At 42.1% G+C, this 21,582-nt stretch overlaps 1 protein-coding gene across 1 annotated transcript in view; it reads right to left on the bottom strand.

Annotated features, from left to right (window-relative positions):
* The window catches only part of TMTC1 (transmembrane O-mannosyltransferase targeting cadherins 1), a 263,586-nt gene that overhangs the window by 68,626 nt on the left and 173,378 nt on the right, over nt 1–21,582 (bottom strand). The window contains exon 10 of the mRNA XM_035027979.1: nt 5,803–5,970. Within this exon, the coding sequence (XP_034883870.1) occupies nt 5,803–5,970 (168 nt within the window). The remainder of the gene's footprint in view (nt 1–5,802; nt 5,971–21,582) is intronic.

The following is a 21,582-nucleotide window of genomic DNA, read 5'->3' as shown; positions in this document are numbered from 1 at the left end:
GGAGGAGACAGGAGAAATTGTCTCAGTAGAAACGGATGCACCCAAGACAAAAGATTGACAAAGGCCGACGTTCGGGTGCTCCCGTGAAACCCTCGGTATCCTTCAGTCACTCTATGGTGAGACCCTACAGCTGCCACAGAAAGCCAGGATTTTAATGGAATATTTAAAATGGATAGTACGCAAAGTGAATTCAGTCACCGGGGAAGAGTCTGGGTCAGAGTGCTAGTAACGGCTTAAAAAACATTCCAATGTCTACCCAGGAAAATTTCTGATTTTTCTATCCAGAAATAAGTAGTGCATGGTACAAGGCAGATTTTAAAGGTAACTTTGATGTCAGCATGGACGTAACTGGCATATTGGAATTGATCCCTCCCTCTGTGTGATTAACATGGTGACTCTAATTTATGTATCACCTGAGGAACAGACAATTAGGCCTGTGGAAACATGGTCCTTGCAAAGATCGGGGCATTGTTCAGTGATGGCCAGAGGAAGTAATGATGTTCGTAACAGGCAAGCAGATGTGGGGTGGGGTCACTGGAATCCGAAGAACACACTGCTTTTTCCATTGTTGTTTTTGACCTTTATGTTCTCTCTGTGGTATTTTTCTGCTATGTTTTTCCAGTCTCTCATTTTACAATGAGTTGTTTGTGGAAAAGGGGAAATAAGCAACTGGCCAAAGGCAAAAGTTTCCACGTAGCTGTAACTGGCCAGGCGGCTTCTGCTTCCAGAGCCAGTCCCCTCCTTTTGCTCTACAGATGCTACTGTTTCATAGCACAGTCGTTTCGATGGAAACAGCAGCTTACATATATTTACTCTACAAAGACCTGTAGTATTCATTAGGTATGCAGTTGGAGCTCCATCCCCGTTCATAATCCCAATGCTGATTACAAAGAAAAATCTCCTTTCAGCTCAGGATCTTCATTCATGTACCTCACATTTCTCCCTCACACCTCTCATTGGTACAACACTTGAAAAATAACAAACATGACTCAAAAGCCTCTTCTCTCAGATATATCTCCAAGTTTATAGAACATCAATTTGTTTTGTTGGCATTGCTGGACAATAGGTCACGAGAACCATTCCCGAATTCCTGATGAGAAAACAAACATTAAAACAAATAATAATAATGAGCGGTGTTCAGCCAGAGGTTAACAGGAAAGGAAAGTAAGAAGGATTTGTGATTCTCTTCAACGTTGACCCTGCTATGACCTGAGGGTGCACAATGCCACATCCAGAATGCCTAGTACTCACGGGACAGAATGCTCAGTCTGAACCAAGTTCCAGGCTAAGCACTCATTTCCCTGGATCGTCTCCTTTTATCCCTTCAATAACCTACTGGATGGGTAGAATTATGGTACCTCCCACACCACAGATAAGAACACTAAAGTTCAGAGAGATGAAGACCTTTCTCTAAAGTTTACAGACCGAGAAAAGTAGTGGAGCAGAGATTTCAACCAAGGCCAATACATGGTCAGAACCATTCCTGAAGCTGATCAACATGTGATGCTAAACCAGAAAGGTACCACAGGACATAGTAACATTATAATTTCACTATCACAATGTTTATCTCATTGCTAAGCAAATTATGGCCTTGTGGGCCGCGGGCGCGCCAATGTGTTTACCTATTATCTTTGGCATCGTTCCCGAGACAACAGCAGGGTTGAGTCGTTGCAAAAAGACACTATATGGCCCACAAAGACTAAAATATTTACCATCCACTCCTTTACAAAAGAATTTGCCAAACTTCAGCACATATTCTTGGCCCTGGGACGTTGGCTGATCTCTCTGGCTTAGCAATTCAGAAAGGAAGAAACAGAAATGTGTTCCCTACAGAGATGGAGAATAATCTAGGCCAGAAATTCTTAATTGATGGTCTGTGGATCACTTAAATAGTTCATGAATGGGATTCAGAGAGACACTTAACTAGATGCCAATAAAAGAAAAATGTGCTCTCTGCCTTTTCAGGTATTTCGAAGATTTGGGGCATAGAGGGGATTTTACCAAAATGTGTTATTACAGTTCTACTTACTCCAAACAAATGCAAAATTCGGGGCTGTTACCAGGCCCAGCTGGAGCTGTGCAGTGACCCTCTTCCCAGGTTAGGCTACCAGAACAGTTCCTTGTTATAAAGAATTAAAGAAAATATAGCTTGCAGCTATGATTAGGAACCAACCCCTCCCTCTCGCTCTCTCCCCCTCTCTTTTTTTTAAATACTGGGCTTAGTTTTAGTTAGAAAACATAAAGTAAAAAATCAGCGTAGCAAGGCTTATGTATTCTTTTATATCAAATCCGGGTTCAAAGCCTGGCTTCTCCTCTTCACAGCTAGTTCAGCTTGGACCAATTACTCTCTCCAGGCCTCTGGTAAGACACAAGTGCAGCTTCTTAGGCTCTGTGCAAGCTTCTTGCCTGTGGCACTACAAAGCTGTGAGGGGGGCCTTGCATCTGTACCTCCTAAGAATACATCACACGGTGGGATCTTTTTTGTTAGAGGACGCCTTGGCTGGAAAGGCTGGGCCTTGACGGAAATTTGGATTTTCTCCAACACAAAGGTCTGTCCTAAGATACTCTGTAAGACTGTTCATAGTACTGCCAAGCAAAACCACTCCGTGTAATAAGAGAGGCCTTAATGAGACCCTACGTCCAAGGAACGGTCAATGAGTTCATTGTTTAGAACAGAGGAGAAGCCAGATGGGCTTCTCACAGGGGCATCACCTTATCTAGAATTATAACAAATTTTTCTTACTCCAATCAGCCAGTTCTTGGTTTTGATCACCGTGGCTAATTTAGGTTGTTTTCATCTTTCTGTACGCAGCTCAGGTCTATAAGGGAACAGTTCTTGAAGGCCTGGGTTGTTCTTAGCAGCCTGCTTGTACTTACACAGTTGTCCTGCTGCCTCTGTCTACCACCTGCTATGTTATGTTAAAATGTGCTTATGTGTCTGACCCCCATGCAGACTTTCAGCTCATCTACAGATAATCTCTCTCTCCCCCTTCCCACCACCTCTCTCTCATACCCTAGAACATAGTAAACAGCAATAATTTGAAAACCTTACATAGTGTTTGTTGTACTGCCTTATGCATCTTTCACATACTCATTTATTCTTACACTACACCCCAAATAGAACATTATTATTATTCTTTTAAGTTTCAAAATAAAGAAACTAAGGCATGGAGTGGTTAGGTACCTTGCCCAAGGTCACACAGCTATGAAATGGCGGTACTTGGAGAGGAGCCAGAAAGTCTAACTCCAGTCCCCATACTCAATCCGGTAACTCTATCTTCCTTCAAAGATTCTTGGTAAATGTTCGTTTCAACTGATTCGAGCATGACTCAGCACTGATGAATACATGCAAACATCTGGTTTTAGAGAATAAAGAATATTCTTAAAGTCTCAGATGCTTAAAACTTTTCTTGGGACATACATAAATTGTAATAGGCAAAGTTTTCTAAAAACTATCAAAAGCTTTGATTTGCACGTTATATAAAATTCCATTTGATCACCAAAGGCCTCCTGGGGCACAAAACCTCTTCAAGCACATATGTAGAATGGCTGTGTTTTAGTAATCAGCTGTGACTACATACTTTCATCTAAAAAAACCCAGAAGCCTCTGGATGCAAGGTCAATGAGCTTTTTGTTGATCTGTTTTTAAACTGGCATCAGCCTTAGAGGATTTGAACATGAACTTGTTATCCTTGAAATAAACTGCTGCCTGCCAAAATCCACCCCCAAAGTTGCTCTGATAAAGCAGTAAACATCATCAGAAGACCCAACCTCTGTTAGTACCTTGATTCAAGCAAAGGGCTTAATACAGGGTGGAACAATTTTAAGGTCTCTCATAAAAGCATTGACTGCTGAAAGCAAAAGAAAAAAAAATTCAAGCCAACAGAGACTAAGGGGAAGTTGTATTGCTGAACTTCCATGCCCCTGTGTTTACAGAATGACCTCAGCATGGTTAGCAAGAGGGAACAAGTTCACTGTGGTCTGGGAGAACTGCCAGGTAAAGGTATGTGACAGAGAATGAATAGAATCTGGGATCTTAAGGTGAAAAAATATTCATAAAAAAATCACCAGGTCTCTACAGTACCCACTGTGGTAATGATGATGACCATGACGATATAGTAATAATAAATAAGCTAATAAGACATGCGTGCCAGGGGTGCCTGGGTGGCTCAGTCGGTTAAGCATCTGCCTTCAGCTCAGGTCATGATCCCGGGGTCCTGGGATCGAGCCCTGCATCAGGCTCCCTGCTCAGCGGGGAGTCTGCTTCTCCCTCTCCCCCTGCTCGTGGGTACAGGCGTTCTCTCTCTCTCAAGTAAATAAATAAAATAATTGGGGAAAAGAAAAGACGTGCATACCAAACTAATTTTTTTCTATTAAGAAAAAAGTTAAACTGCCAAGTAGCAAAATCAAATATGTTGTTTTAAGATAGTAGAAGAGTGCAGTGAACATTTGTCTTATTTGTTCATTTGCTCATTCATTCATTCATCTGTTTGTTCATTCTTGGCAGCTATAGTCTGTGCCCCTCCTCCAGTACTTGGATTTCCTGTGGGGAATTCACTCTTGCCTCACTCTGTGAAGTCTCAGTGGAACCCCAAGGTGCTTGGCCTAACTCCCTGGAAGTCAGAGGGGCTTCTTTGGCCAATCACTCATTCTAGTGCCCTGGTGGAGACAAAGGGCAGGCATGTGACATACAGCTCAAGCTCAGCCAGAGGACTTAATTTTTCCAAGGCTTTGATGTGAAGATAAAAAATACCTGGTGTAAGTTTACTTATTTGTTCCTGGGTGGGCGCTCGGGTGCTCTCAAGACAGATTATCCCGAAGCCTGTTTTCCTGTCTGCTCTGTGCCAACTTCTATAGTAGCCCTTCAATTCTGTGCACCTTCCTCTACTCTTCCAATATTTTCCTTTTTCCCAAGCGATCCCAACTCTGTTTCCGTTGTTTGCTCCCAGAGTATAAGTGTTGGGTATCAGCTGAGCAGAGAACCAAGTAAAAACCACACTGACTGAATTGTGTAACTGGGTCGTAAGTGAGGACAGAAGCTGGAAGAGGGCACAGACTGGGAATCCCTGGAAACCTGGAAAAATCCTGTTGGGATCCTGGTGGGGCAGTGCCAGGGAGCCCAGGTGAAGGTCATTATGCATTAGTGAGGCGCCCTAAGGTCCAGAAAACACGGCACGATGAGCAACAGTCCCGAAGAATGTTTATACTTTACGACAAGTTTAGGGCTTTCAGGTGACGTTGTTACATTCAGAAACAGCTTCTATACCACACAGAAACCTACCAGGAGATGAGAAAAGTCTTCCATTTCTTTGTTCACAATTAATGTTCAGAATAAAGCAACTAGATCACAGATCACAACTTAATGTCCTGGAAGAGTCTAAAGAAAATGTCCTGCGTTCCTCTTCCTTCCTGCTAGGTGCTCACCTTTCTCATTGACTTGTCTGCATAATGAAGTTAGGCTTATCATTTCATTTTGTTTATAGCTGATTTTAGAGCCCAGCTCATCATTACGACGGTTCCACAGACCCAGAAACCTTCCCATGAACCTTATTTTCATAAATTCACTTAGAATGAGCTCACATTAAACTTTATTGAATACCATTTAAAAAACTAAAGCTAAAACCTCAAATAAAATTACATCTTCCACTTAAAACTTTACTTTAAAAAAAAAAAACAAAACAAAACCAAAAACCCGTGGGTTAATGATTATTGCCAGACCCATGTTATCTCATTTGTTTGGAAACAAATATGTAAGCAAAGAAATGCATGGGAAGAGCTTTGCTTTTCTCCATCTAATCGTACCTGAACAGGGACTCTCTTGACAGCCAAATTTCATTCTGCTTCACAGTTTTCCAGGAGAAAAGCAATAATAGCAGCACAGTGCACACGGTCAGCGTGGTGGCCCCGCATCGATTCAGCCAAGTGCAGAGCTTCCTCAATCCGTGCACAAAAAGGATGCAGTAGCCCATGCTGGGAAACAGAGGGAGAGAGGCAGGATTACTTCGGGGGTGCAGTGGAGTCCCCCTGAGTATTCGATCCCATATAACTAACTTTCAAATAAAACTTGCCCCGTGACAGAGAAGCAAATATAACCCCCCCCATCTTACACAGTATTTACATGTTGTTTCTCTGAGGCGCTATTCCAGCGCATTGCTAGCCCTCTGGCGTTAGTGTGGAGAGTAACAGGTTCATCGTTTAGGCTCAAACTGCCCTGGATTTCAGCAGCATCAGCAGACGTCCCCTTTGTGTGTTCTTGGTTCGTGAACAGACCCTCTGACTCTCGCTGTCTTTTGTCACTGACACTGTATAACCATATTGGCACCACGAGTCTAAATCTAGACTGTGTCGCAGAGGGTGACGTCGTGGCTTTGTGAGAGCCAGTCCCCCCAAGAGCTCCCTATCAGCACCTGGGAGGAATGCTGGTCACCAAGGAGCACTGGCAGTCTGTCTCTAGGGATGTGCCGCCTGGCATGTTCCCACTCTGGTCGAAGTCCTTATGCGGAAGGAAAATCATCTATCCCCAGGCCAGCTCCTGAGCATTGCGTCTTGGAGCCCGTCACAGACAAACCGTTTTGATAGGATTTTCTTGCTGACTCTGGCTCAGCTTTCTAAATAGACATGAAGACTCTCTCATGTTATCTGAGTGGCGTGTCGACAGCACAGCTCTAAAAACCTTTGGCTGGAATGTGGTCCCTCACATCATCTATGCAGTCGACTGGCCTCAGAAATCACAAACATTTAATTTGTATCCATCAGCCATGAGCATTTCAGTTAAGACCCACTTCTTTCCCTGGATAATAGACTACAAATTATTACGGAATATTTTAAGAATGAAGCCAGCTTGTGTAAAGAAATCCTACATCAGTTAGACATTAGTGCCATAAGAAGCCCAAAATTAATATAGCCCATTTACTTGTTCAATTATTTATTCATTCTCTCTCTATATGTGACTGGCAATATAGTGGGCATTAAGAATTCAATTATGAATAAACCACAGGTCCTGCCCTCAAAGAACTCCAGTCTACTGGGGCAGATTGGTTTTGTAAAGGAAAACACTTAAATAGTCTCATTTCTAAACATATCTCCTTTAAAAAAAAATCTCTCCACTTCTGTTCCCTTTTCTAAAGGTCTATGGTATCAAGGGTAGAAAAACAAGAGAAGCATTTGAGGTTTCTGACATGGAGATGCTGGGAATCAGTTCACGTTCAAGCTCCAATTCCATACTTCAAATCCCCTAAGTCGGTTGGTCCAGCTCCTTAAACTTTGAGGGTTCACTGTTAGGCCAAACAAAGGGAGTCACCACCCCACTTACTAGATTTGAGCTAAGGAGGCTGGATTTGATTGCCATAAGCACTGTGCAGAAACCTTGAACATGCTAGAACGTAGAGTCACTAACACAAAAATAATAAAACCCCAAAACCTCTTCCCACTTCCACAAGTCATGTTGGGCCTTAAAGGTTTCAAGATTTTCCAAACGTCTCTCAGTCTCTACAACCGGCCATGCCGATGCATTATAGGTCACCATGGCTGCTTGAGTTCATGAGGATGCTTGCCATTTGCTTCTCCAGCTTCATCCAAATCCCAGCTCTAATGGAGCAGGGTGCATCTCTGGCCACACAAAAGCCTTCTGGGCTCTGTTCTTCTGTTCAACAGATATTTAATAAACCCCCAACTGTGTCCTGCCATGAGATCATATCAGTGGACAAAATAGACAATAATTCCTGTCCTCGTGGAACCCACGTGGGTGGGGACAATAAGCAAATAAAACAGAGTGTACCCCACAGCAGGATATGTTACGTGGGTAACAATCTATCAAGCAAAGAGGAAGAGGAAGTCCGGGGTGGGGAGGAAGTTGAGATTTTAATATGGTCTGGAATGGCGCCACGGGAGCAAAGTCCTTAAATGCATGTACCCCGTGCAGGCACCCACAGCTCTCGCTGTCTTCTTGCTCCTGCTTTCATAAGGCAGCGCCATGGAGAACTAATGTTTGCTGAGCATATCTCACGGGCCAAGCACGTTCCGTGTAGGAGTCCAGCCCATCCTCGCGTCCCTGTGGGTCACTCGCTGTGAGCGGTGTTTAACCATAAGGACGCTGACAAGGAGAAAGGTGAACTGATTTCCTGAATTCGGTCACACAGCCTGTATAGGAGGGCCGAAGATACAAACCCACGCATTTCAGATTCCAAATTCACGCTCCATATGCTCTCCTGCTTGTCTGGCTTTTGACTTGATCCTTGCGTTCCTCATACCTTACCACACAGCTTCACCTACTTCCCTCCTAACCACGCCATTCACAAAATTTTAGTACTAGTTTTCTGTCTCCTTGTAGGAAACAGAGCTGCCCTGCGGCAGAGCAGTGGAAGAAGAGAACACTGGGATCTCCACACAGGGTCTCTGAGCTATGGCCACAAAATGGCAGAAGACAAGAATAACGAAGATAACAATGACAGAAGTAATGAGCTATTTTACACATCCGTATGTTTATACTGAGTCCTTCCTATTGGCCAGGCACCACACTCAGAGCGTTGCATGGGCCTGTCCACAATATTGGTAGGGCCGAGGATAAGGACGGTACTGGCTTTAAATATATTATCTGATTTAAATATATAATCCTTGGTATCTTTGACTTCTTAATTGAGGAAATTAAAGCTTATAGGAGTCAAATAACTTGTCTGCAGCACCCACAGCTAGTAACAGAGAACACCCATGACTCTAACACGATGCTGATCTCCAGAAGTTGGCAAATGTTTTCTGGAAGGGGCCAGAGAGTAAATATCTCAGGACTTTCAGGCTTTTCTGTCCTGCCCACTCTATCTTTGGAGCAGGAAAGCAGTCATCGACACCATGTAAATGAATGGGCATGGCTGTGTTCCAATAAAATGTATTTATAAAACAGGCAGTGGGCCAGCCTCCCCTCGGGAGCCACAGTGTGTTGACCCCTGCTATAACCGAAGGAGGAGTGACCCCTGCTATAACCAAAGAAGGAGAAGGCCATTCCTTTCCACTCAGCACAGGCATCAGTATCAAGTAATGTGATCATTTTTTTTGGAAAGTCCTTGTATTGACATATGGTTTAAGGAAATAGTAAGCCATATAAAATCATCTCTACTTAGGCTTGCAAATTTCTTAGAGAGTATCACATTCTTACAAATGTGAACACAATATCACAAAGATTAAGATGCTTCTCTATTATGACATCTCATCTTTCAACATGTGCTTTAATACATTGATCTCAGCGGCAGGGGGGAGAACTGCTCTCTCCATTTCTCGGGGCGGGGCAAGCCCTCATTTTGAAAGTAGAAAATCAAGCAAATGAGAAGCTACATGCCTTTCTGGCCTCCAAGGAGATGAAACCAGACTGCAGGTTGCTTTGGTGAATCTGGTTAAGGAAAATCTGGGCTCTGATCAGAGACCTCTACACAGAGCATAAAGGAGTCAATTTTGCAAACCACTGACAGTGGACAAAACCAGAACCTGAAGAACCAAACTCTGGTTACTGATTGGTTTGGCTCAGCACTGAGACGCATTTTCAAAGCAGCTTGAGAAGCACCACGGCTTCTGGGACTGGAGTCATTATTTGATCTCTCACTCACAGGCTGAAGGTATCCCCATTTCAGTGCACGGAATAACTAGAGACTAGGCCATCTCTCCCCTGATATTTTTATGATGCTCATCCAAAGGGAATTAAAGAGGAAATGCAGGTCAACAATGTTTGTCCTTCCATATTAGAATGAAAAATATTTAAACCTGTTATTTGAAAACTGTGTGAGAAGTTAATCACTGTGTAAATAGTACAAATGTACTTTCACGAACCTTCCCCAGAAGCTCTTAAGTGATAAAAGAACAACACTTCTCCTTCCTATTTACATCAACCTGAAAAGGGGACAATTTTCTATCTCTGGGCCAAGCATGTTATGATGTTTACTATGGCTTCACTTTTTGTTTAATTACATGAAGCAAAGAGAATCTTTTCGCTATTAAATACAAGTGAAATTCTACTTTTTATTTTTTTATTTTTTTTATTTTTTATTTTTTAAGATTTTATTTATTTATTTGAGAGAGAGAGAATGAGAGAGAGCGAGTACATGAGAGGGGGGAGGGTCAGAGGGAGAAGCAGACTCCCCGCCGAGCAGAGAGCCCAATGCGGGACTCGATCCCAGGACTCCAGGATCATGACCTGAGCCAAAGGCAGTCGCTTAACCAACTGAGCCACCCAGGCGCCCTCTACTTTTTAACTTAAACTCAAACAACCCACTGAAAAGATCTACAAATAACATTAGTGATACAAGACAGACACAATCTCACGATTTTATTACTTAAAAAAAAAAAATTCCCAACTTTAGATAGCTGAAATGAAACATGGCCCTACTTAGCTTCACTCTGGTTTGGTGACTCCCCACCTGGCAAATGATGACAGTAACGTCTGATTCTGGTCTCATGGATGGTTAAACAATAAAGCCCTGGAATGTGGAGCCCAGAACAGGTGCTTGATGCCGCAGCCTAGATGCAGCAGGGGACCAATGGCGAGGCCTCAGGTCAGATTTAACCTGGAAGCTGTCAGCTTCGGATGAGCCAAGACTCCCACCTTGTTCTTTTTTTTTTAATCTCACATATTTGATGGGCGGGAAAATTTTTCAGAAGGTTGAATGTATTTGGATGCGACTTTATTCATATTCCAAGAAAATGACTCCAAAAGCATTTCTTGTACATTTCTCTCTTGTGCGGCTCCTTATCCTCGGCGCTGCGTTCCCGTGGTAGAGAGGAAGAGCTTCTTTCTATCACTTCTCCACGAAATAGATTTCGTCCATTCTTTCCTCAGCATATCTATGAACAGCTGGGATAATAATGTCATTGCTTTCACCTTCTGAGAACCGGATTCTCCTCTACGTCTTTGAAGATGAGATGCTTCCTCTCAACCTTGCAGTTCATCTACTAGCTCCGAATTTATGAGACCTCTCGTGGTAAATAAGGCAGAGCTCTGGAGTCTGCATTTCAGTTCTGACACTGCCTGTTGTTTGATCTTCAATTATTTAAAATCACTAGTTATTAATCTTCTTATTTGTAAAAGGAAATAATTTTACACTCGTGCTCGACAGACAACCATAAATGATAACATTAATATTATGTTATAATAATAATATTATTATTAGGGAATTATTTTCTGCTGCATAGAGGAGGAGACAGGATATGTGTACAGGCTGCATATATCCAGGTCAAAACAGATGTCTGTCTCTACCAGGCTCCTGTAAATGCAGTAACTTCCTGAGGTCCCTAAAACACTATGAGCCACAGTGGAACAAAAGTGGCCTCGTGCAAATTTTAAGCTTGGGAGTTCACAGTGAGGAAAAGGAATTTGGGAACTGGGTCAAAGGAGCTAGGTTCTTTCCTGACACTTGGGAGTTCCGTTGGCCACAGGAGATTCGCTCAATCTCATGAAGCCTTAGTTGTTTATTTTACAAGAGTTTAAGATTGCCTGCTTAGGTAGCTGAAAATATAGCTACTTTAAAGGGCTGTTTGTGGAGTAAATGAAATAATGTATGTGGACACAGTCTGTGAACTGAATACAAGGTATCCGTGTTTTCAAGTGAAGTGTTTATGTGTTCATGTGTGTTTAGTATGCCATATTCTATGACATCAATAAAACGTATGGTGTATACACCTCAAGAAATCCAGTTTATTAAAGTCCAGATTGACCCAAACTATGTAATTTATGGGACAATGTAAGTCTTTCACAAAAGCATTCACAGAAACTCCCTTAAAACTAAAAACTTCCTTGTACAATATTGTTCACTTCAGAAAGGTCTGAGTCACACATCACTTTTATAGAACAATCTATTGTAGGAAGTAAGATACACCTGTAGTGTGAGAAATACAGGTAGCCATATATGTATGCTAATGTGCACTCACAGTTCTGAAATTCAAAAAGCACTTAAGCAAATCTTGCCTTATCCGCATTTCAAATCTTCCTCTCCTCTATCTTTATGAATACAGGAAGAAAGAAGAAAGGGAAGAGAATGCAAATTATCATCTTTTTGGTGAACTAATGCACAGTAAAGAAGCTTTTGTATTCAACTTTCATATGAAATAAAGTATTAAGAAGTTCAGGCTGGTTATTTAAGGATGGGGTAATGTTTTATTCATTTGAACCTTGAGCATCAGACTATGACAGGGGCTGTTTCATAAGTGTGGTTGAACAATGAGGTTAAAAGTACCAGAAACTAACATGGAAACAAGGGTAAACCTAAAAATGTATCAATCCGAGTCAGGGGTGGAGATTTTCACCACCAAGAGAACTACCCATCCGTGGGGTGTGGGTGTTGCCCCTTGCAGGAGCTTTCACTCCAGGCCTGGCTTCCTTCCCTCCCAGCCTGGTACAAATAGTCTCTGCCAGATTTTCCATCTGGGCCGGAGAGTCCTTTAGGCCAAAGCCAAAGACCTCCCCCAAGGAACTCTAAAGCAACTCCTGCAAAGTTAGAAAAACCACCCTCTCCCTACCCTCCTACAAGCATGCCCATCTCTAGGACCTGAATTCTGTCACTTCTTCTATAAACCACCATGGCCTATGGTACAGCATCTGTCCTTCTGAAGCAAAGGCATAATGGACAATCCACTAGTTGTTGCTGCCTCCTCCTCTATTCCATGTGTTAACACGGACCTGACCGCACCAGCACATGCTTTCTCATGTGTCCAGTGTTTTTGAGGGCTCTACAATACTCTTTTATGAAGCATCCATTGTGTGGGGTACTATGAGAAAGTACAGACATACAAAAATGGCGATCCCAGACCTCACAAGAGCAGGACAATCCAGCTTTCCAAGAGAGCATGGAGAATATGTTAAGATTACTAAAATCTGGGGGCGCATGGGTGGCTCAGTTGGTTGAGCGACTGCCTTTGGCTCAGGTCATGATCCTGGAGTCCCTGGATCGAGTCCCGCATCGGGCTCCCTGCTCGGCGAGGAGCCTGCTTCTCCCTCTAACCCTCTCCCCTCTCATGTACTCTCTCTCTCAAATAAATAAATAAATCTTAAAAAAAAAAAAAAGATTACTAAAATCTGTATAAGAAGTCACTGGTTTAGTGGTAACCATTTGGCAATACATACAAATGTATCCAATCAACACGCGTACATCTTCAACCTACACAATATTTTATGTCAATTATATTTCAATAAAGATGGAAGAAAAAAAAAAGTCAGTGGTCTGAGATACATTTCCCTGCGCAGAATCCAAGAGAAAAGGAAAGCAGTGGATTCACATATAAGGACGAGGGGTCTTGATAGGAGGGAGGCTGAGATGGCCACCCTTCGGTCGACTCCCACCCTCCAGGCAAAGCCACAGCCCGATGTGCAGGACCTGGGCTGTCAACATCTATGGGTTAGTTGTTCCCCTCTGTTTGCAAAGGCACATTTCCTAATCTCCTTCAGTATGGCACTGACCTGCTAGGGTAGGGTTGCAGAACCACTGGAGGAAGAGAAAGGGCGGGGAAATGGGGAGAGGCCCAGACCTATGTTGTTTTGCTTTCCTTCAACTTTGATTTCTCCAATTTCCTCATTTGCACAGGGTGGACTGAAATAATGACTTGCAGCTACCTAGCACAGCTTATGGTATTTTCACATACATTTTTCCATTTAGGCTCATCTGAATCCAAATTACACTCTCCAAATTTTACTTTCAAATTGTGGTTTCCCAGACATTTGCTGTTCATCATTTAGGACTTAATAGGCATAAACATTCATTTTTTTTTTTTATTAACTAATAGACTTTTGTGATATTAAGGCTGTGATTATAGTTCAGTAAGTAACTGCCTGACTCAGGCCACCCCGCAGATTGGCCAACTGATCTTTAGCCCACCGGCATCCAATCTTCCCTCAGCTCACTTCATTTTCACCACGGCTCTGTTCTGTTCTATTTGTCTGTGATCCACAATCTCTAGTTTTAGAACACATTTGCTCGAGTCCCTCAGTAAAAGTCCTGCTCCTTTCCTTCCTGGTCACGTTCTTCACATGGCACACTCACCCCCAAGCACAAGCACCAACCCCAAGCCTGGGGCAACCCCGAGACCCTCCCTACCTGGGCACTGCCCTCAAGAGCAGCCCTCACTGGACAAGGCCTAGCGTCTAGATCTCATACCTCTTCTGAATTCAGGTCTCGAAGGGCTGGATGGAACAGTTCATGCTGGCACAGCAAGAACAAAGAGACAAGCTGGTATCAAATATTTCCATCCTTACTCCATCATATTCTGAAGAATAATCTTAACCAACTTCTGAAACCCTGGAGTAGGTTATTACACCAGCAGGAAGCCTCTGACTGCACGACAGTGGAGGTTTGTTCCACTGAAAACCGGAGACATGGGGAGGAGCAACAGAACTTGACAGACTCAGCTTTCTTTTAAAATATGGTGTATAACATGGAAGACGCCATATTTAAAAGCATTAGACTACCTCTCTAAAGTAAAAAGACTTACTTCCTTACTCAAATCTTGGATCTTCCCACTGTTTGTTTTCCAGTGGTATCCGTGATCTTCACTCTTTCTCTCCAGATCATTTGGTGATACCACTTTATTGCCCCCTAGTGTAATAGCGCACTGCATTTCTCCTTTTCCTTCATTGCACTCATTATGATAAAAGAGAACCTCCTTTTAAGGCGGCATGGTAGAACTGCATAAAAAATGGATTCAGAGTCAAAACTAAGTAATAATTGAATGGCTCTGGGTAATTTAGCCAACACATAGGCACACTTATACACATATATTCTCAGAGACCTGGTGCACTTGACCTTGTAACTGAAAACTGCCTCTCAATCTATTTCTTGAGTTTTTAGTTAAGTGGCTCTTTGTCAAGCCCAAGCTGCTTTTCCCACCTCTCTAATGTATTATACAACGGGAATTTGAAACAAACAAACAAAAAAATCAAACTAAAAAACGAGTATCTGGCTTTATCGGGTTTCCCACGATTTTTGTGACTTGGCCCCCTCAAAATCGAGTTACTTGTGTCCTCTTACGTGATTCAATCTTGTCCCATCTCTGCCAGCCATGGCCTTAGAGGGGACTCAACCTTCTTTATTCAGTATCAACCACCTTGGGGGCAATTTACCTGCGCTTTGAGCCCCTCCTTAGATCCTTGGCTTCAGCCGAATTAATGGGTCTCTCTCCATGACTTCATGGGGACAGGCAAACTTCTGACCTGTTTTCATGGACTGCAACCTCTCTTACTAAGCTGCCTGTACAACGGCTCCTTGAAGAGGGAGGTCTGGCCTTGCTCTTGCTGCCCATTTCCTCCTGCCATATAAATTCCTTCTTGCTGCTTTCCCCGTGAACTTCTAAGCATCAGCTGCTCCTGCTGCTTATGAGGACACCTCATTATCTCACAGTAGGGACCCCACACAGATCCTTCCCGAACCACTTCCTGGTGTCTACCACCTGGTCCTTCAGAGAGCCTGTCCCCATGGCATACCACCTTCCTTTCCCCTCCCCGCATGGGACCCATCTCCCTTTCCCTACGGGGACCATCCTATTGAAAAAGAGCAGACATAGGTGGTCACATTCCAATGCATGACAAAAATCCTTGTTTAAAACCTGGAGGAGAAAAAAAAATTCATGCTTTCCACAAGGTTATTCTGAATCACAAAACAGTTGAACTTTGGAGCTGAAAGAGACCTTAGAGATCATGTAGCACAATGATTACTGAGATTTGAGATTTCCCAAACCCGTAAAATTTCCAAGAAGGTGGACTTGGGTGGGGGAGGAGGGTTGTGCACCCCCTGCTGCTCTTACACCTTGTCATAGGAGAAAAGATATTTTAATAGCAAAAATATAAGAAAGGCATAATTTCATAATTTAAAAAATGCATAGATAAAACTTTATGAAAAACCCACTACATTGTCTTAACTTGGCCACAGACCAGGAAAAGTCTGTTATGGAGATCTAAGCAACACTTGGGGACCACTGAGCAGGGCTAACCCTCTGGTTTTACTGGTAGGAAAATGATCCCCCCCAAGGCTGCCAGTCAGTAGGGGACTGATGGGGCTGTACCAATTCCCAGTTCAGTCTTGTCCTACTGGATTTGCTAAGGTAAGCTTGCGTTGATATCGAACGACTGCTCTGCTGATTTTAATATTTGGCCAAACTTTGATTTACTCTCAAATCATCATCACTCTCCTCCAGCAAGTCTGAAGAAGCCTATGCATAGATGGCTCCTCAGAAGGGGTTCCCAAAATCAGATAATGGAAGCAATATTACTTCCGAGGTACCATTTTTCCTTTTGCATCCTGAGAAAGAAATACTGCAGTATTGCTCCCATAGCGACCCAGGTAAGATGAAAAATTTCACCTCAAATTGATAGGTATGACTTGAAGGTAATCCTCAAAATCAAAAATGAATGGGGTGAGGGTCATCATTTTTCCAGTTTTCCGTGTCTGATGTGTCCACAAGCTTAGGGATTATACAAGGGCAAACTTTTATATTTCTTTCTTCCCTCCAACACATGGTATCACATGGTATCGAACTCCTCCTTCTGTGGTCTCAATTATTCTTGATCAATGCTATCCACAATATTGTTTCTGCCTTCATTTATTCTTATCTGCTTCCTATTTCCACTCATTCATGTTTTCTTAAAGTAGCTTAGGAATTTGCTCTTTGGCGATGAAGTGAATAAATCACCCTTAATCTGGCATGTAAGTGAATATCTGATCACATCCTATGACTTCATTTGAGAGCTACCAACAACTATTTCTGCTTCATTGATTCAAAGAAATTTTAGTCGTTTGAAGCATTCTAATGTGGTTTTTATAAAATACACACAAAAAAAAGTAGCCATAAAACATTATGTCTCTCTGGAGAGAAGAATAAGAGATCAAAATATCTGTTAAAAAGCCCCAAACTCTCCTGCCTGTTCAAAAAGGAAATCCACAAAATAGGCATTTATCACCAGAAGAAAAGATTATTCCAATTTCTTTTGGTGGTGAAACTCTGACCCTAAAGCCATGCAATGATAAATAGATAGCCTATTTCTGTCCCTTTTATCCACAGATTTCAAAGTGCAAGTCAGAGGAAGGTGACATTTTGGGTCTTATCTAAGTTAGGATGGAGGGAGAACAAAAGCCAGAAGATTTGAGTGCCTTATTCATTGTTAGGCATAAAGGCAGAGATGAAAGAGTACTTGGTCTGACTCATTCTGGGCTTTTCTTGTAAAATAGCCAAATCAGCCCTTGGGCCTGATGGGAGTCACCCAGGCTTCAGTGAGGGTAGACATGATTTCTGTGGTGCTATGGATAGAATCTAAGGCCAAGATTTGGCTCCATATCACTTGAAACAAACATTTAATGAGTAGAAAGTTCAACTTCCTCAGAAGAATTACCAAGTCAGCTTTTAACTTCATTGTCCTGTCATTTGCTAGAGTTTTTGAGAGAACACAGATGTCTGCATAAAGATGATGACAGGTATTACCAAACTTCCATTGAGGACACTGTGTGTATGTTTTCCTCAAAGCACCTGGGTACTTCAAGCTGTGGAAAATGGCTCTTTCTTGTCAAGGTCAATAATGTAGGGAGAGTCATGCAGAGAAGATTCCTGTGTGTGTAAAAGGCTTGGGAAATGGTCTTCACCATCGCCAAAGTCAATGTCTAACCTTCATAAGTGCAACAGGCAACACCCAGTGTTCTCATGCTTTCCCAGGGATGCCTAAGGCACAGGCCAACTTCTCTGTGGTCCCCAGGAAGCTTCCAGCGGCGCTAAGGACTTCAGCACACTCCATTTATAAACGTTGACAGTTTTCTAGGAAAATGGGGGACTTTCCCTGGAAAAGACTTTACCCAGCAGTGACCAGCTGCCCCACCTCAGTGGAAAACAGTGGATAGCTGGGCAAAAAGCTGCTGAAACCCTCGGAAAATGATGACTGAATGTCAACAATGCAATGCACACATGCAGGGTAGAAAAGAAAAAAAGATAGTCATCTCTTTAATAAAGACCAGCTCACTGACCCTGATTTTGGATGACTCTGCACCAAGTTTGCAAAATGGAGCAAAATCCGAGTAGGTTCTAAGAGGCAGGCACTTGTTCTTGGAAATATTGAGGCTTTCTTCATATTCAGAACTTTCATTTTAATCCAAATGAACTTATACCTAGCGGTAAAAGGACAGGGACACTACTTTGTCTGTTTTAGAGAAAAGAAAGTCAGAGAAAGGTCGGGGCGCCTGGGTGGCTCAGCTGGTTGAGCATCCTCTTGGTTTTGGCTCAGGTCATGATCTCAGGGTTGTGAGATCGAGCCCCATGTTGGGCTTCATGCTTGGCACAGAGTCTGCTTGGGATTCTCTCTCTCTCTCTCCCCCATCCCTCCCCCTGCTTGTGCACGTGCTTTCTCTCTCTCTAAAATAAATAAATCATTTTTTGAAAGTCAGAGAAAGGTCTATTTAAGATACGGCACTCAGGAAGAGCCAGAACCGGCATGATTCTGTAGGTTTAGGGAAATACACCTACCTAGGCGAGTGGAACCCCTTATTTTAACTAAGACACCCCACCAATTGATGATAACAGTATTATGGGTTTAATAATGTTGACATAAGGGTCTCTTCCAGAAAAATGACATTTTAACCTCTTGTTTAAAATTCCAGCCCTTTATTTCCTCAGAAATTGTTCTCTTGTCTCTGGATTAGAAAAGTTTGCTGCACATGCAATTCTTTGTCCCCCCAAATCCCAGATTCCTGAGGATTTATCTCACAGGACTCTTAGAAGTATACATCCTGATCACCAAATGGAGTTGAGCTGAAAGTACGTTTACTGTGTTCTGAGTTTCTTCTTTTCACTTAAAAAGAATACTAAGATGTTACTATCAGAGAAGCAATATAGTCTGGAAGGTGAGAGGTCCTTGAGTAGACAAAGATCTGCATTTCAGCTCTGCCCATCTTGAGCAAGTTCATTAACTTCTTAGCACCCAGGTGTTATATTTTTGTAAAACAGGGTAATGGCATCAGCTACCTAGGGAGCTGACATCAATCAATAACACTTAAACTACATTTTTTCATTGACCACATACAATGCAAAACGCTTTCTAAGCTTTTTAAATGATCATCTCATTTAATGCTCACAATGTCTCCTTGAGTTGGGTGCTATTATCTTCATTTTATACAGATGAGGGAAGCGAGGCTTTGTGGCATCACACATGATCATGCTTAAGCCAGAATTCAAACACAGGCCCCCTAACTTCAGGGGGGAGCTATGGACTACTACATAAACAGTGTGAGTGAACTGATAAATATAATATGCTCAGCATAGTGACTGATATATAATAGAGGTTCACTAGAAGTTTTGATACAATTAACATTAATTCATGTTTATCAGCAGCTAAACTCTTTGAGGGCAGGCACCAAGACTCACTTATCTTTGTAGGCTCAGATTCTAGTACAGAATGCAAACATGCTCTATGAAAACTTGTTAGGTGAAGAATGAACACAGGTTCCACTTGCAATCATCCACACTACGGAGAAGAGCAGACTGAAGCCACTTTCAGCTGGTCTAAGCAAAAACATACCTAGAACAGACACTGAATCCCCTTTGCCCTTCATATTCCCTATTACTGGCAAGGTCTCATAAGCCTGCTATCTCACAGCAATACAGAATACAAAGAATTTCTGTTGTATTTTTGTCCTTAACAAATAGTATTTATCAAGAAATAACCGCCTTCTTGGGGCACCTGGATGGCTCAGTCAGTTAAGCGTCTGCCTTCGCTCAGGTCATGATCCCGGGGTCCTGGGATCGAGTCCCGCATCGGGCTCCTTGCTCAGCAAGGGAGCCTGCTTCTCCCCTGCCTGCCGTTCCCCGCCTGCTTGTGTTCTCTCTCTCTCTGTGTCAAATAAATAAATAAAATCTTTAAAAAAATAAGAAAGAAATAACCGCCTTCCCAAATGGTACTGAAGACCTATGAAGAAAATTAAGGACTGCCCTCTCTCCTTAACCAAGTCAAAACAAGAAGCTGTAAAGACTTGGAAAAACTGTTAGGTACTTGGCTTAGGGGTAATCAAAGGTTATGAAATTGATTCCTAATTATTTGTGTTTTAAAATTTCTAACTCAATATCAATTAATAAAATTAAAATCTATTGATATTTAAATTAATTCAAAAATAAAATTTAAAGTTAATTAAAATTCCTACCCAAAGGATACAAAAATGCAGATTCAAAGGGGCACATGCACCCTGATGTTTATAGCAGCATCATCGACAATAGCCAAACTATGGAAACAGCCCAAATGTCCACTGACTGATAAACGGATAAAGAAGATGTGGTGTGTACACACACACAAACACACAGGAATAGTACTCAGCCAGCAACAAGAATGAAATCTTGCCATTTGCAATGACATGCATGGAGCTACAGAGGATTATGCTAAGTGAAATAGGCCAATCAGAGAAAGACAAATACCATATGATTTCACTCATATGTGGAATTTAGGAAACAAAACAGATGAACATAGGGAAAGCGTAGGAGAAAAGAGAGAGGGAAGCAAACCATAAGAGACTCTTAAAGACAGAGAACAAACTGAGGGTTGCTGGAGGGGAGGTGGGTGGGGGATGGGCTAAATGGGTGACTGGCATTAAAGAGGCCACTTCTTGTGATGAGCACTGGGTGTTACATATAAGTGATGAATCACTGAATTCTACTCTTGAAACCAATATTACACGATATGTTAACTAACTAGAATTTAAATAAAAATTTGAAACAAAAATAAAATTCAAAAAATAAATAAAATAAAATTCCTAACTCAATAAATAACAATAATGATTTCCTTATAATTTTTTGGTTTAGGATACTGCCTTTTACAAAAGTTCATTCTTATATAACTTTCATGATACTACTTAATTTTAGGAAGTTTACTAAAATCCCTATTTTAAAAATGAGAAAGCCTCGGGGCGCCTGGGTGGCTCAGTTGGTTGGGCAACTGCCTTCGGCTCAGGTCATGATCCTGGAGTCCCTGGATCGAGTCCCGCATCGGGCTCCCTGCTCGGCAGGGAGTCTGCTTTGCCCTCTGACCCTATCCCCTCTCCTGTGTTCTCTCTCATTCTCTCTCTCTCAAATAAATAAATAAAATCTTAAAAAAAAAAAAAATGAGAAAGCCTGGGTTCAAAAAAGCTTCACATCTTGCTCAAGGTTACACAATGGATTAAAGGCAGAACCACTTAGGGGACTTTTCCAGGCATCTGAAAAGAAATGTGGACTTGAAACACTGACAAGAGAACAGACAAGCTTCAGCAGAGTTCAAATATTCAGAGATAAGTGGCATTATGTAATGACATATGGCTGAAGACCCTTTATAATTTTTAACCATTTTTTTCTCAAGGACAAATTTTCTTGAGATTGTACCTATTTTTAAATTAAAAGAACAAAGAAAGGAAAAGAGAAAGAAGGAAGAAGATATAATTATACTCGTGTTACTTAACAAGTAATAATTTTATGCAAATCAAATATTTCTAGAAAATTACTAAAATTACGTTTAATGAAACATAGATATTGGGGTAAATGATTGCCCTGGAATCCCAAATATACTCAAGTCAGTACTTCCCATTTAGCCGTCAAGCTCCCAGCTGGAGTTAAGCCGCT

The sequence above is a fragment of the Mirounga leonina genome, unplaced genomic scaffold, assembly GCF_011800145.1.
Source record: "Mirounga leonina isolate KUSES-001 unplaced genomic scaffold, KU_Mleo_1.0 Mir_201, whole genome shotgun sequence".
NCBI classification, from domain to species: Eukaryota; Metazoa; Chordata; class Mammalia; order Carnivora; family Phocidae; genus Mirounga; species Mirounga leonina.
Note: the sequence above shows the minus strand (reverse complement) of the source record. Positions and strands in the feature narration are given on the sequence as shown.